At 35.2% G+C, this 20,060-nt stretch overlaps 1 protein-coding gene across 1 annotated transcript in view; it reads left to right on the forward strand.

Annotated features, from left to right (window-relative positions):
* Positions 1–18,906, forward strand: part of myo15aa (myosin XVAa) — a 62,197-nt gene extending 43,291 nt beyond the window's left edge. Inside the window, exons 35-63 of the mRNA XM_073833251.1 lie at positions 2,005–2,069; positions 2,150–2,260; positions 3,549–3,627; positions 4,180–4,321; positions 4,522–4,612; positions 5,183–5,333; positions 5,412–5,527; positions 5,625–5,684; positions 6,493–6,568; positions 6,671–6,786; positions 7,320–7,438; positions 8,399–8,540; positions 8,617–8,728; positions 10,643–10,848; positions 10,944–11,086; positions 11,193–11,265; positions 12,954–13,026; positions 13,122–13,195; positions 13,293–13,375; positions 13,471–13,601; positions 13,681–13,775; positions 14,242–14,319; positions 14,413–14,509; positions 15,397–15,557; positions 15,712–15,845; positions 16,370–16,503; positions 16,594–16,727; positions 18,031–18,171; positions 18,319–18,906. Coding sequence (XP_073689352.1) covers positions 2,005–2,069; positions 2,150–2,260; positions 3,549–3,627; positions 4,180–4,321; positions 4,522–4,612; positions 5,183–5,333; positions 5,412–5,527; positions 5,625–5,684; positions 6,493–6,568; positions 6,671–6,786; positions 7,320–7,438; positions 8,399–8,540; positions 8,617–8,728; positions 10,643–10,848; positions 10,944–11,086; positions 11,193–11,265; positions 12,954–13,026; positions 13,122–13,195; positions 13,293–13,375; positions 13,471–13,601; positions 13,681–13,775; positions 14,242–14,319; positions 14,413–14,509; positions 15,397–15,557; positions 15,712–15,845; positions 16,370–16,503; positions 16,594–16,727; positions 18,031–18,171; positions 18,319–18,420 — 3,239 coding nt within the window. The 3' untranslated portion in view covers positions 18,421–18,906. The remainder of the gene's footprint in view (positions 1–2,004; positions 2,070–2,149; positions 2,261–3,548; positions 3,628–4,179; positions 4,322–4,521; positions 4,613–5,182; positions 5,334–5,411; positions 5,528–5,624; positions 5,685–6,492; positions 6,569–6,670; positions 6,787–7,319; positions 7,439–8,398; positions 8,541–8,616; positions 8,729–10,642; positions 10,849–10,943; positions 11,087–11,192; positions 11,266–12,953; positions 13,027–13,121; positions 13,196–13,292; positions 13,376–13,470; positions 13,602–13,680; positions 13,776–14,241; positions 14,320–14,412; positions 14,510–15,396; positions 15,558–15,711; positions 15,846–16,369; positions 16,504–16,593; positions 16,728–18,030; positions 18,172–18,318) is intronic.
* The last annotated feature ends 1,154 nt before the right edge of the window (positions 18,907–20,060 follow it).

Genomic DNA, 20,060 nt, shown 5'->3' on the forward strand with positions numbered 1-20,060 from the left:
GCTGATGGCAACTTTTGCTACATGTACATTTTTCTAATTAAATTATCAAAAATTCAGAAACTTTATTTTTATGATAAAATATTTTTTAAACAGATTAAAAACTGTAATACATAATTTAATAAACAATATACAGTTGAAGCCAAAAGTTTACATACACCTTTTGGAAAATGCATGTTATTTTTTTTATCTAGTACTGACCTGAATAGGATATTTCACATAAAATATGTTTACATATAGTCCACAAGAGAAAATAATAGTTGAATTTATGAAAATAACCCTGTTCAAAAGTTTACATACACTTATTATTAACACTGTGTTGTTACCTGAATGATCCACAGCTGTTTTTTTTGTTTAGTGATAGTTGTTCATGAGTCTCTTGTTTGTCCTGAACAGTTAAACTGCCTGCTGTTCTTCAGAAAAATCCTTCAGGTCCCACAATTTTTATGGTTTTTCAGCATTTTTCAATTCAATTCAAGTTTATTTGTATAGCGCTTTTCACAATACAAATCGTTGCAAAGCAACTGTACAAAAGTTTAGGCTACTACAATATATTTAGTAGCTTATTAGTGGTGACTACTGTATGTTAAGTCGATGTACATATGATATAAATGTTAAAATCAGTAACTGTGTAATCAAACAGATGATGAACACTAATTGCAATGATTATGTGCTGTAATCAAACTTGTAGGAAAATTATGTAGTGCTGTATGTTGTTTCAAGGCTGGCATCATCTGCGGTCCTCTGAGGGGTTGGCATCATCTCTTCTTCTGAATCCAGACTGAATCTTGTGTAAATCCTAGTTACCACGGAGAGAAACAAATAGAGAAATAATTAGCGTATTTTTGTGTAGTTGAACCCTTTCCAACATTGACTCTATGATTTTGAGATCCATCTTTTCACACTGAGAACAACTGAGAGACTCATATGCAACTATTACAGAAGGTTGAAATGCTCACTGATGCTTCAGAAGGAAACACGATGCATTAAGAGCCTTGTTTTGTTTTCTGGGAAACATGTAAGTATCTTCTGTAGCTTCTGAAGGACTGTACTAAATAAAAATATGTGATATTTAGGCAAAATAAGAAAAATGTACAAATCTTCATTCTGTTCAAAAGTTTTCACCCCAGCACTTAATGCATCGTGTTTATTTCTGAAGCATCAGTGAGTGTTTAAACCTTCTGTAATAGTTGCATATGAGTCCCTCAGTTGTCCTTAGTGTGAAAAGATGGATCTCAAAATCATAGAGTCGTTGTTGGAAAGGGTTGAAATACACAAAAATGTTGAAAAACCAAATAATTTGTGGGACCTGAAGGATTTTTCTGAAGAACAGCGGGCAGTTTAACTATCACTAAACAAAAACAAAAAAACAAAAACACAGCTGTGGATCATTCAAGTAACAGCACAGTATTTTGTATGATCCCTCTTATTTTGGTAAAATAATTAACATTTTGCAGAATCTGCATGGTGTATGTAAACTTTTGACTTCAACTTTAAGCTGCAGTTTGTCTAATTCACTTTCAGCAGTATTGTTCATATTTATTTTATATGGAGAGTTGCCACAGCTAGTTTGGTTTTCGTCTGAGCTCAAAACCCTAGCCTAGCCAATCCTTGCATTAAATGGTATGATTAAGACATGTTAAAAGGGCCCTTGCTTACTGATCCTTAGCCATATTTACTGTCCTCAGCGGTGCCAGTTCTACCTGTTATGGGAGGAACAATGATGCCACCTATACCTATGCCAGCTATGTCTTCTGTGCCTCATGCACACGCGCCTACCGCCGTACCTTCAGTACCCCCAATGCCAGCTATGCCTTCTATGCCAGCTTTGCCTGCTATGCCACCTTTGCCAGCTATGCCTAATGTGCCACCAATGCCTGATATGTCAGGTATGAATGCTGCATAAATGACGCTTTCCTCTGATTTATTCTCTGGGATCGTTTGTGAAAGACGGCACTGTTGTGTTCTAATGACAGTCATTAGAGTACATCTGCTTTATCTCTAAAGGTGTAGATCCGGCTGTCTTAGCACAGCAGCAGCAAGCCATCATCAACCAGCAAGCGATTATATTGGTGAGCACATACAGCATGACTTACACTTGTACTTAACTGCTAAATGTGTTTGAGTACTGAGCTAATGTGATGTACCACAGGCTCAGCAGATGACAATGCAAGCCATGGCCCTCCAGCAGCAGATGTATAATTCAGGGCACCACACACACAGCGAGTATGTGCCAGCTCCCCGCTCAAGCCAGTACAGCCCTGTGAGTATCTCTGAGCACTGATTACAATATTTTGATTTCTAGTGGGTGCAGGACACTATAGTTCATTTATGTAAGCGAGGATAACAAAATAAAGTAAACTGTGACCCAAAATACAGTCATACAGTGGACTACCAGTAAAATTTATAATTTGTAATAATTTATAGTTTGGGACCAAAAACTATTTAGACACTTTGACCTGACCATGTTTTGCTTAAGTGTTTTTTCTTTAATTGTTAATGTGAACTTTTTACACCACAGTCTGAATAAAATTAGCATTGATTAGTAATTGGTCAACAAAGTATTGGTAATTGTGCAAATTATTGTTACACTGTCAGTTGTCTGAATTTTTGGTTGATTGTAATCTATTACATACCTTTCTATCACAGTTATCTGACATTATCAATGAATTTGATCTGACACAGTTTATCTCTGAGTTCTTGTCTTATTTTATTACCATTTCCTAAACTATAGCGAATAAACTATGATATAGAGAAATGTTGAAGGTGTCTGGATAAATTTTGGTTTGGCTGTAGCTGATAATTCATAAGATATCAAGAGTAAGCTTTGATTATATTATAATAATATAGAAGTCATTTTAGCACTTTAAATTCCCATATTCACTACTGTTTAATTTAACATTTTTATTTTTTAAGAAATCTGTTATGCTCACCAAGGCTGCATTTATTAAATAAAAAAACTATATTTTATTTGATTATGTTTTAAAAACTAATTTTCTCCTGTCATGGTAAAGCTGAATTTTCAGCATCATTATTACAGTCTTCAGTGTCACATGATCCTTCAGAAATCATTCTAATATGCTGCTTTGCTTCTTAAGAAACATTGCTTATTATTAACAAATGTTAAACATGACATTGTGTGTATTACTAGCATATTGACTGTTTATTAATATTATAAAGCTCATTTTCTGCTTGACCATACTCTACATTCCTTAATCCTACCCAATATTTAAATGTAACTACCACACTAACTATTAATGATTAATAAGCAGTTATTAGGAGTTTATTTAGGGAAAAGTCATAGTTAATAGTAAGTTAATAGTAAGAATTGGACCTGAAATAAAGTGTGACTGAAATATTTTGTAGTATTATAAGCTTTTGGTCAGTTAATGCATCCTAGCTAAATAATAATATTAATTTCTTAAAAATAAAATAAAAAAACATACTGACTTTTGAATGGTAGAGTACATTTTTCCTCAAAACATGTTGATGGACAGTTCAAAAAACACTGTTGTTATCATTTTTAACCATTGCATGTGTCTTATCTGAAGACTAAACAAGAAACTGGACCTGTTTCCTACAAACCAACCCCTGCTTCTCCACCACAGAAATCTACCCAGCGACAGTACAGTATGTCATTGTATCAGTCGTGTATATTCATACTTAAGGCATACTAGGCATTGTTCACTTAAAATAAAATTTCTGTCATTAATTACTCACCCTCATGTCGTTCCAAACACGCAAGACCTTCGTTCATCTTCTGAACACAGATTAAGATATTTTGATGAAATCTGAGAGCTTTCTGATCCTGCATAGACAGCAATGCAACTGACTGTTTAAGGCCCAGAAGCGTACTACAGACATGTTAAAATAGTCCATGTGACATCAGTGGTTTAACCTTAATTTTATGAAGCTACGAAAATGATGTCACATGGAGTATTTTAACAATGTTCTACCTTTCTGGGCCATAAACGTTTCAGTTGCATTGCTGTCTATGCAGAAAGCTCTCGGATTTCATCAAAATATGTTTATTCGTGGTCAGAAGATGAACAAAGGTCTTAAGGGTTTGGAATGACATGAGGGTGAGTAATTAATAACAGAATTTTCATTTTTGGGTGAACTAATTCTTTAATTTTAATTTTAAAATGACTATTTTATTAGTATGTTGATATGTTTCCAAAGGCCCAACTAGAAGGGATCCGCCAACGGGAGATGTGGTGCGAGCCACTATCTCAAACACCGAACATTTGGAGCCAAGTCACAACATCAAAGACATTATCAAGCAATACCAGGCAAACCCTGTAAAACCAGCAGAGATTCCCAGGTGAGAAATGAACATTTTTAGATCCAAAAGCCAGTTCCACATCTTTAATAATCAATGACCTCAACTGAAAACTGATACACAGCGAACCAATGTTCTCCTTGACCTTGCAACAAAACATTGATAAAATATTCATCAAAAGAGAACTTTAAATTAGAACGGAACAAAGACCAAAGCTCTAAATGTGCTGGACTTCAATGCAGGAGGGAAGCTAAAGTGTTTTTGAAGAAACCAGACCCCCATGATGAAGCCATGATGATCCTTAAGGACCAGATGATTTCTCCACCTCCACAGGTAGATCAGTCATAGATTATTTACAGATAAATTGACAGTGTTTAAGTCATATGTTACCCTGTATCACAAAATCATCTTAAATAGCAAGGGTATATTTGTAGCAATAGCCAAAAATACATTGTATTGTATAAAAATTATACATTTTTCTTTTATGCCAAAAATCATTAGGACATTAAGTAAAGATCATGTTCTATTAAGATATTTTGTAAATTTCCTACCGTAAATATATTAAAACTTAATTTTTGGTTAGTAATATGCATTGCTAAGAACTTCATTTGAACAATTTAAAGGTGATTTTCTCAGTATTTAGATTTTTTTGCACCCTCAGATTCCAGATTTTCAAATAGTTGTATCTCGACCCAATATTGTCCTATCCTAACAAACCATACATCAATGGAAAACTTTATTATTTCAGCTTTATTCAGCTTTCAGATGTATAAATCTCAAATAAAAAAAAATTAACCCATATGACTGGTTTTGTGGTCCAGGGTCACATATAAAGTATTACCAGGAGGCTTTAGTATTATCATTGCAGTTAATGCTTAGCATGTTGGTGTCCCACACAACCAGCGAAAGAAAACCTACATTCCAGCCTCTCCTTCATCATCTGCGAAAGAGTATGATTACGACAGTGGGGCATTGAAACCAGCAAAAAGCATAAAGATGAAGCGATCACCTCCTGTGCCAGCTGTTAGTCAGAGATTCCCGGCCCCTGCACCTGGTAAACTCAGATCATCTATATAATTTAATTTCAGTTTAATAGAGGCCTTGTTAACACAGCTATTGTGTTGCATTACAGTATCTAGAGAACTTCCAGTAGAAGAAGAGAATATTCAGACTCAGCTGCACAAGAGGAGCAGTGAAGAGCACTACACCTACACCAATGTACCATGGAAGATCTACCTGAGAAAAGAGGCGAGTGTCATTTATGTTGTGTTGGGTCAGTGGGACACAATGAGCCTTTGCTCTAAAATATGGAAGTAATTATGAAATTTCTGCCATCTGTTTTTAGGTGTTTTATCCAAAAGACAGTTTCAACCACCCACTGATGCTAGACCTCTTGTTCAAGCAGGTTTGATATTTTTTGTTTTTCAGTTCACATTGGTATTAGGGCTATCAATTGATAGATCTCTAAATTTCTATAATAATCGTATTAATGCTAATTTGAGCTTTTACTAATGCATTATTAAAATCACAAGTTGTGTTTGTTAACATTAGTTAATGCACTGTGAATGAACATAAACAAACAATGAACAACTGTATTTTTATTAACTTACATTAACAATAAATAAATAGTGCAATAAAGGTGTTGTTCATTGTTCATTCATGTTAGTTTATACATTAACTAATATTAATAAATGACACCTTACTGTAAAGTGTTACCGTTAGCATTCATAATAAATGAATAATAAAAATAATAATAACAATAAAAAAGAACAAAACCCACTTTATGGACATAATCTGTGTAAACTAACGATATTTAACTTTGACAGCCATAATTTAAGTGCACTACTAATAAAAAGATTGGAATCACAAAGAATTTATGTTTTCTAATATATTTTAAAATGTGCAAATAATTATGCTAAGCTAAATTTCCAGCATCATTGCTTCATTTTTTAGTGTCACATGATCCTTCAAAAGTCATTTTAATATGATGGTTTGCTGCTCAAGAAAAACATATTATTATTGTTTATATTATATATTATTTTATAATGTTTTTTTTTTAATAGAAAGTTCAAAAGAACAGCATTTATTTGAACTTTGACTTTAAGTATAAAGAATTAATTTCTTTCAAATTTATTTGACAGTAGTGTATGTAAAGGTATTTGTGGTTGGTTTTACTTTTATTAACCAAAATTGCAATGAAACTTACGTCTTAGATTGTCCATGACACATTCTCAGAGGCTTGCATTCGCATTACAACAGAAGAAAGGCAGAAGATGAAATCCCTTTTTGGTATGATTTATGTTGATTCGTTTTTTTAGATACACATTTATCTCATGTAATATGTGAACACTGCTAATGGAGTGGAAAATTTGGTCTTCTGCATTGTGACAGCGGAGCACAACGTTGACACGAATGCCACAATCCAGGATGAGAATGTGAAGAAGAAGGTTGTGGTTGCTGCAAAAGACACTTGGGAGATCTACTTCTCACGCCTGTTCCCAGCATCTGTAAGGAATCTCTTTCAAATAACCCTTGTAGACCAGCATGAATTTCAGGGCTGGTCCAAGCTGATCTATGTTGGTCTGGTTTAGCGGGTGTCTCAGCATAACACACTGTTCACAAATGTAAATAGTAAAATTTCTTAAAAGGATAGTGCACCCAATTCGAAACACCAATTAAGATTTTTGATTAAATCTGAGAGCTTTCTGACTCTGCATAGACAGCAACGCAACTACCACATTCAAGGCTCAGAAAAGTAATAATTTCTTTTAATGACGTTCTTACTACTGTTCAAAAGATGAAGAAAGTTCTTATGGGTCTGGAACGACTTGAGAGTGAGTAATTAATGACAGAATTTTCAACTTCAAGAATTTACAACTTCAACAATCCCTTTAATAAGCATGGTAAAGCTGGTTGAAATTAACAAAGTCTTGTATGTAAGCATCCAAATCACATACTGTATTCTGATATTTTAAGCAGGCATTTGCTGCATTATAGTGGTATTAAAACCAATCCAAAGTCAATTTTTTTTTCTAAATAGGGCAGTGTTGGCACAGGGGTCCAGGTGCTGTCTGTATCTCATAGAGGGATCAAGCTTTTAAAAATGGTCAGGAGCAGTGCGATAGCCCCAGACTACTTCAGAGTTCTGCGACCCTACAGGTACCAGTTATTAAGACTTTTTTAATGTCTGTATTTTAAAGGGCTCATCGGATGCAAAACTCACTTTTACATGTTGTTTGAACATTAATGTGTGTTGGCGGTTTGTGTACACATCCACCCTACAATGATAAAAATCCACCCAGTGGTACTTTTTTCATCTTTAAAAGTAATATCCCCTTTTTAAAATCAGGTCATTCTTAGCTTCTTGTCGGTGTGACGACACACCAACAGAGGCCGCTTCCACGATAGTTGATTGACATGAGCGTCTTGCCTTAGACCCGCCCTCACCGAGCTGAAACAGTCTGACTCCGATCGGCATTGTGTGACTCAGGTGCAGGGGAAGACAAGAATGTCTCCGATTGAGCGACTGAGGTGTTCTGTTGTTGGATGTAATAATGAACATAGCAGTCGTCATTTACTCCCGACATCTGAGCCGCTGAAGACGCAGAGGATTAACGTTACTTCCGTTTTAGAAATGAAAATGCAGATCCCGATCTACATATGCGTCTATGTTTGTGTGAATCATTCTTGATGCAGCTTCACCCACAGCAGAAGTAAGTATAAGGGTTTTTATGCATCTTTGCAAATGGCCTTTCTTAATAATGTGCTATTTAGCAAGCTTTGTCGCTAAATGTAGCTAAATGCGGCTAAATGCGGCTAAAGTAAACATTACGGCTCATCATCCCACTGCAGAGAGGGGCGGGGCGAGCAGAGCTCATTAGCATTTAAAGGAACATGCAACAGAATAGCTCGCTCTAAAAAGGGCTGATTTTGACAAGGTAAAAAGAGTGTTTTTTACATTACCATATAGAAATTTTAACCAAAGTATCTTATAGACTTCTCATTAAGACCCTAAAGAATCATATCAACTTGTGGAAAATGGGCATGCGGTGACCCCTTAAAGTAAATTGTATTTTTAATTACTTTGAATGCATTGTGATAATTGTTATCGTCTTGCAGCTACACAGACATCATGTTCGTCACCATTCCTTCCAAAAACATGCTGGAGTTCAACCTCACCAATGAGAAACTGATTCTGTTCTCTGCCAAAGCTCCTCAGGTCAAAACCATGATTGACTACTTCATCACAGAGCTGAAAAAGGTCAGTTCTCACTCACATTGGTTTGCTTCGGAGATAATGTGATGCGGAGTGTTAATTGTGCTCTCTCTCGCTCTAGGACTCAGACTATGTCGTTGCTGTGCGTAATTACATTACAGATGACAGAACGCTGTTGAGTTTCCACAAGGGAGACATCATACGCTTGCAGAAAATGGATGGCCTAGATGCAGGTGAGACCGCGTTAAACCAGAAGTGACACTACTCTTCATATTTGGTGGGAAAATAGCCTAAATAATTGACAGCATTTCTGAAATATATCACTTGAAGACACACGTCAGTAATCTATTAATTTAATGAAAAAAATATCAAAAGTCAAAATGAGCATAATAATGCAGGTGATTAATTTTTCCAGTTTAATAGCGTTAAACATATTTGGCGAGGCTAGGGTTGGCCACCCCACTCACAACTGCTGCTTCTGTCTCTTTTTTTTGGAAAAGAAGTTCATTTATTTAGTCGCAGAATGTCTTTCAACAACAATGAACTGCGGTCAGATGAGAAAACGAATTTACCTGTCCTGTCAGCCATTATACTGTGCTCATAGCATGCGCACTTCAATTGTACACACAAATATGGCGGGGTACACTGTAGCTTGTATCATTTCACATTAAACGTGAATGAAATTACAAGCATGCATGTCAGATGCGCGTCACGTTCAGCAGTGGCAGCTCCTAAAGTAATAGCAGCCAAATAACCTTATAACCCAGCTGCTGTGATGTCTGTTAATCTAAGAACAAAAGAAAAAAACAACATGAAATCAATAACTTTTGTAGCTTTAAGGATTCATCTATATTTAATTTAGTGTTTAGTATAGTGGTTCGATTTCTGTATATTTCCTACTTGCTGAAGGTCACAGGTAAATTAATTAATGTTTGGTTGGATTAAAGATGATTAATTTTTTTTAAAATGTGTGATTAATTGGTTATTTTATTTTTTGAATCGATTGACAGCACTAAAAAATGTAAATAAAACTTTCATGAATAATCCATTATGATACATGATTTAAACTGGAGAATCTTGTTTTTTACTTTTACTTTTTCTTATACAGATATTACATTATTTATAAATTGAACCATGCATTTACTAGATAATTTTATTAGATAATTTTTTTTTCTTTATAATTTAGGAAATCCTTATTGTTCATTGACTCACATATATACCTCCTTGTTCAATATAATAATATAATATAATATCATATAATATAATGTTTAGAAGTATGGATTCTGTAAAATTTGTAAAAATGTTCTTGAAAAAAGTCTTTAAAAAAGTTTTAAAATTAATTAAATTAATTAATTAATTCCAGTGGTGACAAATTTTCTGCATCACAACTCCAGTCTTCAGTGCCACATAATTCTTCAGAAATTATTATTATATGCTGATTTACTGCTCAAGAAACATTTCTCATTATTATCGATGTTAAAAAATGTTATGCTGCAAAATATTTTGTGGAAATTGTGATTTATATTTTATTCAGGATTCTCTGACGAATAGAAAGTTCAAAAGAACAGCATTTATTTGAAATAGAAATCTTTTGCAACATCATACATATCTTTACTGTCACTTTTGGTCAGTTTGATGCATCCTTGCTAAATAAAAATATGGGTGGAAAAACGGGCCCCAAACATTGGAACGATAGTTCATTGATATAATAAAGACAAATAGTATCCTCAAGATTCAAATTATGTTGTAAAAGGCACAATAACTTGTTCACCTAAGTTCTGTGGCTGTTTCACAGGCCAGTGTTATGGCTGCATAGTGAAAAAGAAGGTGATTCTCCTGGAGGAAATAAAAAGAGACACACCTGATTTTGGTGGGTCGTGTGTGGACACCTGCATGGAGTTTTTCTTGATTTGCTGTTTTACTGTGCTGCACTTAGCAATGTCATTGCAGTTGAATTGCTGGTGTGCAGACATATCTGAAATTCTGTATCTCTAGTTGCATGTATAGTACTTGTCTTCCTTCCCTAAGCACTGCTGCCTTTTATACGGGCATTTCAGTCTACTCTTAAAATGTCATACACACACACACACACACACACACACACACACACACACACTTTCACTCACCATGTCTTGTATCGTACTAAGGCTGGAAGTTTGGGGCCATTCATGGGCGATCTGGGGTTTTTCCTGTGGAGTTTGTTCAGCCAGTGGCTGCTCCTGACTTCATTAACATTCCTGTGGACAAGAAAGAGGAACCCAAGAATAAGCAGGGTCGCGTGGCCGCTTCAGCAGCTGTGGCTGTGGCTGTAGGGTCTGCTGCTGCAGCTCATGAACTTGACCGGTCCATTGAGGTATATGTGTTTAACAGGCATATAATCTGAAATTCTGATTTACTTGTACCATAGATCCTTCTGAGTGCTGTTGTGTTGCTGCATCTCACCTCTAGGTGGCATCTCCTGTCAGTGAGTATGCAGAGGCCTACACAGACAGCGCTGACATGGACATCGATGAGAGAATCTTGCAGGACAGCCAATACAACATGGTGGAGTTTGCAAAGAAATATTTCAGAGGGGCCCAGAGACAAAATGGGTCAGTTGATTGCGTCATAAGGGAAATTACGAGCTCCTGTTTTCAGTTGCATGGTTGAATTAAAAGAAAATGTGTAGAAAACATTGACAGTGTTTATGTTTTGCAGTGATTCATATAAGAAAAAGTCAAAGAAGTCAAAGGAATCTAGGGAGCCATCGGAAATGGTGAAATTTTCCAAGGTACAGATTGCATACCATACCATCACTTGTAAATGTTTAACAGAATAGTTGATTTAAAATATTCTGCCATTATTTACTTAAAATAATAAAAATTTAAATTCTGTCATTAATTACTCACCATCATGTTGTTCCAAACCTGTAAGATCTTCGTTCATCTTCAGAACCCAAATTAAGATCTTTTTGATCAAATTCGTCTGCTTTCTGAACCATAGATAGGAACGCAACTGACACATTTAAGGTCTAGAAAGGTAGTAAGGATATCATTAAAAAAATAAATCTACGAGAATATTTTTTGTGCACAAAGAAAACAAAAATAAATATAGCTGCAAGCAGCAAATACTGGGGTTCAAGTGCTTTAAGGCATTTAAGCACATATGAAAAAGACATTCTACATTATTTAGCAAGCCTCTAACCACCTAAATCAATGAGTAAAACGTATTTTTGGGAAATCCAGGAAATTTAAATAAATAAGTTTTTTAATGTTTATGACTCTTATAGTGCCAGCTATTCGATCTCCCTAAAATTTTGCATGCTTGTTTAGAATCAGGTTTGAGTTTTCATTTAGTCTTTAGAGTATATTTAGACAGGCCCCTTCTCTAAACAACCCTGTTATAGCTTCCCAAAGGGAAATTTCAACATTTATGGATAATTATTGACCTAGAGAGTCCAGAGAATTGCACTGCATGTTTTTTTTCCCAGAAAACCCAAGACGGTTTGATTGACAGCAGTTGTTCTAGAGGCAAAGTTGTTTGGAATGAGGTCTATTGTATGATACTATTCTGTGTATATGTATAAACACAGATCTTTAGGGCTATGAGTCAAACAGGCCCACCAAGTTTCTTTCCAATCGACCTCTGTTAAACTTGTCTAATAGGTGCTCAAAGTTCATCAGCCTATGGTGGCCATGTTTTTTGAGATACGCAAATGTCCTTATAGCCAGTTGTGGCACTTTGGACCAAGGCCGTGTCTACCGATTTTCACGTCGATAGGACAAACGATTGTATATTTTTATGTTGTTTTCCCTCTTATAGCACCAAAGTGGCCAAGCTCCTTGACTGTTGTCACATTTGCGTTGTGAGTTTGGCCAAGATACCTCAGTCCGTTGAAAAGTTATAGCTGTTTTATTAAAGGCGGCCCTGCCCCTTTCTAACGTTTTGCCATCCTTTTGCAATGGAGAGTTGAAAGTTAAACGTTTTTTGGATAATTATTAATATTTATTCTCCAGAGAATCTTCCTGCTCTAGTTTGGTTCTGATTGGGCAACTTAGGACTAGTTCACAAAAGTATTTTTGTACTGTTTTGTCCGATGTGAGGAAAGGATTCAGACGACAAAAGACACTTTAGCCTTTTTAAGGCTAAACTTTGGCCATTTTAACAGTTACAATAGGGTTTCAGCGATACACGCTTGAACCCCTAACTAGTTTATTTAAAATTTCTTTAATTAACCATTTAAGCTTTAACAAGGACACAAAACAACCATAAAAGTGGTCCATACATCTTGCGCACTATATTCTAAGCCTACTGAAGTCATATGATAACTTTGTGAGAGGAAAAAAATGAATTTTAAGTTGTTATTCACTAAAATCATCCATAGAACCATCTCAAAGAATGAGTCATTCATCGATTGTACACACTCCATATTTCCATATTTTATACATATTCTGATTGATGTTTGCTTTGGTTATGTAGTCTCCAATCCAAGAGTCCCTGATTGAGTTCACTGATGAAAACATGAACAAAGTAGCTGCAGAGATTTTTCTTGGTAAGCAGAATGTTCAGAGAGATATTTTTTTACTGTCATCTATAAAAACGAAATGTTTACTATGTAATACAACTTTAATAATTCTTATTTTGCAGCTATAATGAAGTTTATGGGAGACTACCCTATGAAAGGCCAGGCTGAGCAAGAGATTGTGAGCACCATCCTAAGGGTACGCAGCTCTTCGAAAGAATTCACATCATAAAATATTAAGATAACCAGACAGGAATGTGCTAAATGTCTTCAATATGCAATATTCTCTGTTGCAGCTGAGTGGCGAGTATGGACTAATGAGAGATGAAGCGTACTGCCAAGTCCTCAAGCAGATCACTGGGAACACCAGCTCAAAGACGTACAAGCCTCCTTTTTTTCTGAATTAGAAAACCATAGAGGACTCATTTTAATGTGCCAGACAGAGTCATAGATGATCTCTTCTGTATTTCACAGGGAGAGTTGCCAGAGGGGCTGGAGGCTGCTGTACATCCTCACTGCATACTACAAGTGTTCAGAGGCGCTCAAACCTTACCTGCTGAAGTTCCTCCAAGACGTCTGTGCAAGTCCAGGGGTGCACTTTCAAGGTATACTGCAGTTTTAACTATGTGTAACAGCTAGATGAAGATACTGACTGATGATAACACAAACATAATATATTGACAGGTATTGCCAAGGCTTGTGAGCAGAACCTAAGGAAGACGTTCCAGTATGGTGGACGTGTTGAATATCCTAATGGAATGGAATTAAAAGCTATGCTGGTTAGTTGGACATAAACAATTGTGACCATGGACCATGGGCCCTTAATAAATAAGCTTTCCATTGATGTATGGTTTGTTAGGATAGGAGAATATTTGGCTTAGATATAACTGTCTGAATATCTGGAATCTGAGGGTGCACAAAAATCTAAGCTTTGAGTAAATCACCTTTAAAGTTGTCCAAATGAAGTTCTTAGCCATGTATATTACTAAAAAATTAAAGATTATGTTAAAATTAAGATATGATATATTTACGGTAGTAAATTTACTAAATACCTTTATGGAACATGATCTTTACTTAGTATCCTAATTGATTTTTGACCCATACAATGTATTTTTGGCTGTTGCCACAAATATGCCTAAGCTACTTATGACTGATTTTGTGGTCCAGGGTCACAAATTTGAATGCTAATTTCAGTGACATTTTCAGCTATTTCTGCTTAATCATGCACAATCTAATGTTTTCAAGGCTGGAAGGAGTTCTAAGCGTCAGATGTTTCTTCTTCCTGGTGGAACTGAACGCCATCTAAAGATTAAAACCTGCTCAGTGTGTTGACTTTTTGACATTTTTTGCAACTTTATGAGCCATCTAATTTAGTAGAAAATATGTGATTCTAATTCACATCTTTTTACTTTGAAGGTTGCTTTGGATGCCATTGAAGAGCTGTGCTATGAGATGGGTCTGCATAAACTTGAGGCCTTGGATGAATATGCTATATTTGTGGTAACAAACAGAGGTGAGATTTTTTTCTGTTTTTAGTAGCTGATATGTGACTCTGGTCCACAAAACTAGTCTTAAGTAGCACGGGTATATTTGTAACAATAGGCTACTTTTCTTTTATACCAAAAATGATTAGGATGTTAAGTAAAGATCATGTTCCATGAAGATATTTTGTACATTTACAATTGTAAACATATCAAAACTTAATTTTTGATTAGTAATATGCATTGCTAAGAACTTAATTTGGACAACTTTGAAGGCATTTTCTCAATATTTAGATTTTTTTGCACCCTCAGATTCCATATTTTCAAATAGTTGTATCTCAGCCAAATATTGTAATATCCTAACAAACCATACATCAATGGAAAGCATCTTTATTCAACTTTTAGATGATGTATAAATCTCAGTTTAAAGAAATTGACCCTTATACCTGGTTTTGTGGTCTAGGGTCACATATGCTAGTTAACTTATTTTAGGAAATCCAATCCAAGATGTAGATTAATTTGTTTCTTCATGCGAGCAAATTTTGAGAAATTTAGCATAACTTTCTCACCAGTGAATCCTTTGTAGTGAATGGGTGCCATCAAAATGAGAGGCCAAACAGCTGATAAAAACATCACAATAATTCACAAGTAATCTACATGAATACATCTTGTGAAGAGTTTTCAACAGTTTGGATTCTCATTCTGATGGCCCCTATTTACTGCAAAAATCCATTGGTGAGCAAGTCATGTAATGTTGCATTTCTCTAAATCTGTTGTTATGAAAAGCAAATTAATTTATGTCTTGGATGGCCTGAGAGTGAGTAAATTTTGCAAATTTAGATTTTTGAGTGAGCTATTCCTTTACAAGTGATACAAAGACTGAAAGCTGTATTCTCAAGTATTGTCACTCTTTCTCCAGGTCAGAACGTCCGCCCTCTAAACAAAAGGGAGTATATCTTGGATGTTGCTACAGAAGCTGAACATGTCGATAGCAACTACAGTCTGTGGTTTCGAAGAGTGATTTGGACGCAGCCACTGAAGTTTGACAATGAGCTCGGAGTCACTATGCATTACAATCAGGTACATCAACCAGACGGATTCAATTTCCTAGACGTTCCTTTCATGTTTTGTGCTACTTATTGCACAAGTTACAAAGATCTGAGGCATTTGTTCTCATTTGATCTAAGTTTTCTCTTTTCAGGCTACTAATCTGATCTCCATTCACATTTTACAGGTGTTCCCTGACTATTTGAAAGGGCTGCTCAGTGTTGTCCCACAGGGTAAAGCCAGTGAGCAGCAGCTTCAGCAAGTTTCAAAACTGGCAGCTCTGCAACATCGTGCCAAGGACTCACTCTACCTGCCCACCTTGTAATGCAATTTTTCTGACTGACATCATATACTGAATTTATCAGTCAGAAAAAGAACTTGCGTGTTATGTATTAAGTGAAAGCTTAAAAAATGTTACATTAATTCCACTGAACCAAATCACTAATGCACTTCATAATGTGTGAATTGATTTCTATGCGATTTAGTCCTTATCCACCTTATTCTTCAACGTGGAAGTAAGCCTATGGTGTGTTCATAATTAAGATAATACATTAAAATAATATGGTAAGACACACCAATTTACAATATCAAGCAGCCAAAAAAAAAAAAAAAAAAGCTGGACATTGATAAGACCGGAAGCCCAACCCATTAAATTTACAAATGGCTGCACCCACTCTTACGGGAAAAATAAGGTGGTTACAAATATAAATTATTATTATGATAAACCATTAAAGAGTTGTTCAGTTGACGCCTGATTGAGAACAGCACCTGCTTAATATACCTGAGGTAATACAAGTAGTGTAAAGTCTTCTATAGACTAACATTCTCTTGTTCTCTGCCATCAGCCATGAGGTTCAGGAATATATTCCCACCCAGTTTTTCGGTCTCCAGCGCCAACAGCAATGGTTAAACATGGTGACCCAGCACATGCAGCAGGTGCAGCCCCTCACTCCTCATCAGGCCAAAGCACAATTTTTGGGTGAGGTGTTTACTTAAAAGAACAGCCAATATGAAGGCGGGAAGCCTTTTAATCAAAACTCTGATTGTTGTGCTTGTGTTTCTGTTTCAGGGCTCGTGAGCGCTTTTCCCATGTTTGGCTCGTCATTCTTCTACATACTGAGCAGCAGTAATAATGCTATCGACACCCCGTGCATACTGGCTGTCAATCAAAATGGTCTGAACTTTCTAAGAAAAGATAGTCATGTAAGTTTAACCCCTTTATTTCAAATGCTCACTAAATGACTGTGTAAAGTTAGGCTGTATTTGTAAGACCACAGCATATTTGTAAATAACAGCTAATCTAAAAAATTCAAAAATTTGAAACTTCTGTCACAATTTAGAAAAGTCATATACTGTAGGGTTGAAATGACATGAGGGTAAGTAAATAAGTATCTTATGCTTATTAAGACTGCATTTATTTGATAAAAAAGGTGACATATCATGAAATATTATTTAAGCGCTATAATTGAGTCTCCAGTGCATCTACCAATCCCAAAACATTTTTGGGTAAATCTTTCTCTGCAAGCTTGTGAAAAAACGAGCTGCTCAGATTTCGCTCCCCTCGTGACATAGAAAAGAGATCTTATTATAATATTCCCGCCCCTTAATCTGCATGTTTCCACCCATGTGGCCACCATTTTGTTTTCGCAAGTGACAACGGTGTACTAACGCCATGGCAAAAGTTCAAGCAAAACTGTTCTGTCGTTGGCTGCACAGACGAGCACAGAACACTATTTAGAGTCCCAGCCTCAGAGGAGACAAGAGAGCACTGGATTTATTAATATATTTAGAGTATATTTCGGTGCTGCCACACAGATCTAATATAAACATGCAATTTAATGTTTAACTTTAACTCCTGTGTGCTTTTAACATAAACTTGTGAGTATTTGACAGTTTAAGCGCAATAAGACATGAAAGAGAACTTTGTGCTTTGTGCGCTCAGAAAACCCTATATCAGAAGTTTAAACTAATATGGTTTAAAACGCATGATTTCAGCACACTAGACATGATAATCAAAACCAAACAGATGTTTTTTAGCAGAGTATCTGAGGTACGAGCTGTAAAGGAACAGGCATATTCTGGAAAAGGGGGCGGGGAGCAGCAGCTCATTTGCATTTAAAGAGGAATGCACGAAAACAATGTGTTTCTGCTTCCACTCAAAATAGGCATTTTCAAATTGATATAATGAATAATCTGTGGGGTATTTTGGGCTGAAACTTCACAGACACATTCTGGAGATACTTGAGACTTATAGTAGGCTACATACAGTATTGTAAAAAGGGGCATAGTAGGTCTCCTTTAAATGACAAGGTTATAAGTTGTTTAATTCATACAAACAAAAGTATGGAATTATTCAGTGATTAAATATATAATCTACTTTGACACTCCTAAAGTGTTCATTATACTGTATATCTGCAAAGATTAGCAAACTTATCTGCATTTCCTCCCATGGTATTCTATAACATAGTCACATATAGACTTCACAGCTGTTTTCAATGTTCCTCAGGAGCCGATGGTGAAGTTTCCGCTGAAGGAGGTCCAGTCCACCCGTACACAGAGGCCCACAGCTGGCTCCAGTTACCCATATGTGGAGATAATGCTGGGTGACCTAATGTCTCAACGCATTACACAGTTACAGCTGGACCAGGTATAGTCTAAATGAAGAGATATATGATTGCAAATCATCACATAATGTAATTGTGCAATATCTGATCATTTTAATGCTGTTGTTAATTTGAGAATTGTCACTGTGTCTGTGTGGGCGGAGCTTAATCCTGTGCGTTTGACTTTACAGAGTCTTGAACTGTGCCGCGTTATCGCCATGCATATGGAGAACCTGCTGTCGGTCAGAGAAAAGAGACTTACTCTGCCGCCCAGTGAAATCACTCTGCTCTAGCACCCCTTCTTACAGATGTTATTCATTATTACTCTTACGGCAATAATTGCAATCAGACACTATTAAACTCCTACACTTCGAAGCCACCTGTCATTATTGATCGTGCAATATGCCTGTTTGCAATTTCAAAACCAAGTTCCAGGATTAGATTGTCATGCACAATAGTTTGCATGCATTCCTTTAGGTTGAACATATGGGCTCATAATTTAAAACAGTATAGTACTACCTCTAGTGCTGGACCACGTGATCAGGAAGAATTTATTTTTGTATGAGAGAGAGAGGGAAATGATTTTTAGCCACTTGGTTTTGAAGTTCTCTTAAATACTGATTTGCACTACTTGAGACTATTATATGTTTTAGATATTTATATATTGTTTGTATTTGTGTCATGTGGATGTGAATGGGAAATGAACAATATGCACAATGAACGTAGGTTTAATATGAAGTCTTTATTCTAAAAATGATAATAAAAGCAATCAAAACTGACCTGTGTTTTTCCCAAATGTGTGTTTTTTTTAATTTATTTTAGATGCACAATCTGAGGAATCATGGAACATGGTTAATACATTGAATTAAAAAAATAAAAATAAAATATATATATATATATATATATATATATATGTGTGTGTGTGTGTGTGTGTGTGTGCACTACCAGTCAAAAGATTTTTAATGTTTTTAAAGAATTCTCTTCTGCTCACCAAGCCTGCATTTATTCGATCTAAAGTACAGCAAAAACAGCTAAATTTTGAAATATTTTTACTATTTAAAATAACTGTTTTCTATTTATAAATATAATTTTAATATATATTTTATATATTTAATATATTTTAAAATGTAATTTATTCCTGTGATTTCAAAGCTGAATTTTTAGCATCATTACTCCAGTCACATGATCCTTCAGAAATCAGTCTAATATTCTGATTTGCTGCTCAAACAACATTTATTATTATGATTATTATGTTAAAAACAGCTGTGTGGAATTTTTTTCAGGTTTCTTTGATGAATATAGAGTTCAGAAGAACAGCAATTATCTGAAACAGAAATATTTTGTAACATTATAAAATGTCTTTATCATCACTTTTGATCAATTTAAAGCATCCTTGCTGAATAAAAGTATTTAAAAAATTATACTGACTTCAAGCTTTTGGATAGAATAGTGTATAATGTTACAAAAGCTTCTTTATTGCAGATAAACTGTGCTCTTTGGATCTTACTATTTATCCTGAAAAAATAAACTGTTTTAAATATTGATAATAATAATAATAATTAAAAATGTTTCGTAAACAGCAAATCTGCATATTGGAATAATTTCTGAAGGATCCTGTGATACTTAAGACTGGAGTAATGATGCTGAAAATTTAGATTTGATCACAGGAATAAATTTCATTTAAAAAAGTATTCAAATAGAAACCAGTTGTTTTAAATAATAAAAATATTTCAGATTTTGACTGTTTTTGCTGTACTTTGTATCAAATAAATGCAGGCTTGGTGAGTAGAAGATATTTCTTTAAAAAACATTAAAAATCTTACTGTTCAAAAACCTTTGGTAAAAGCAGCATTATTATTGTTAAAATAAACTATTAAAACATTTTGTTAATTAAAATAAAGCTTAAAGCTTAAAGTACAATTCAATGCAATAA

This window comes from Garra rufa, chromosome 1 (assembly GCF_049309525.1).
Source record: "Garra rufa chromosome 1, GarRuf1.0, whole genome shotgun sequence".
Classification (NCBI taxonomy): Eukaryota; Metazoa; Chordata; class Actinopteri; order Cypriniformes; family Cyprinidae; genus Garra; species Garra rufa.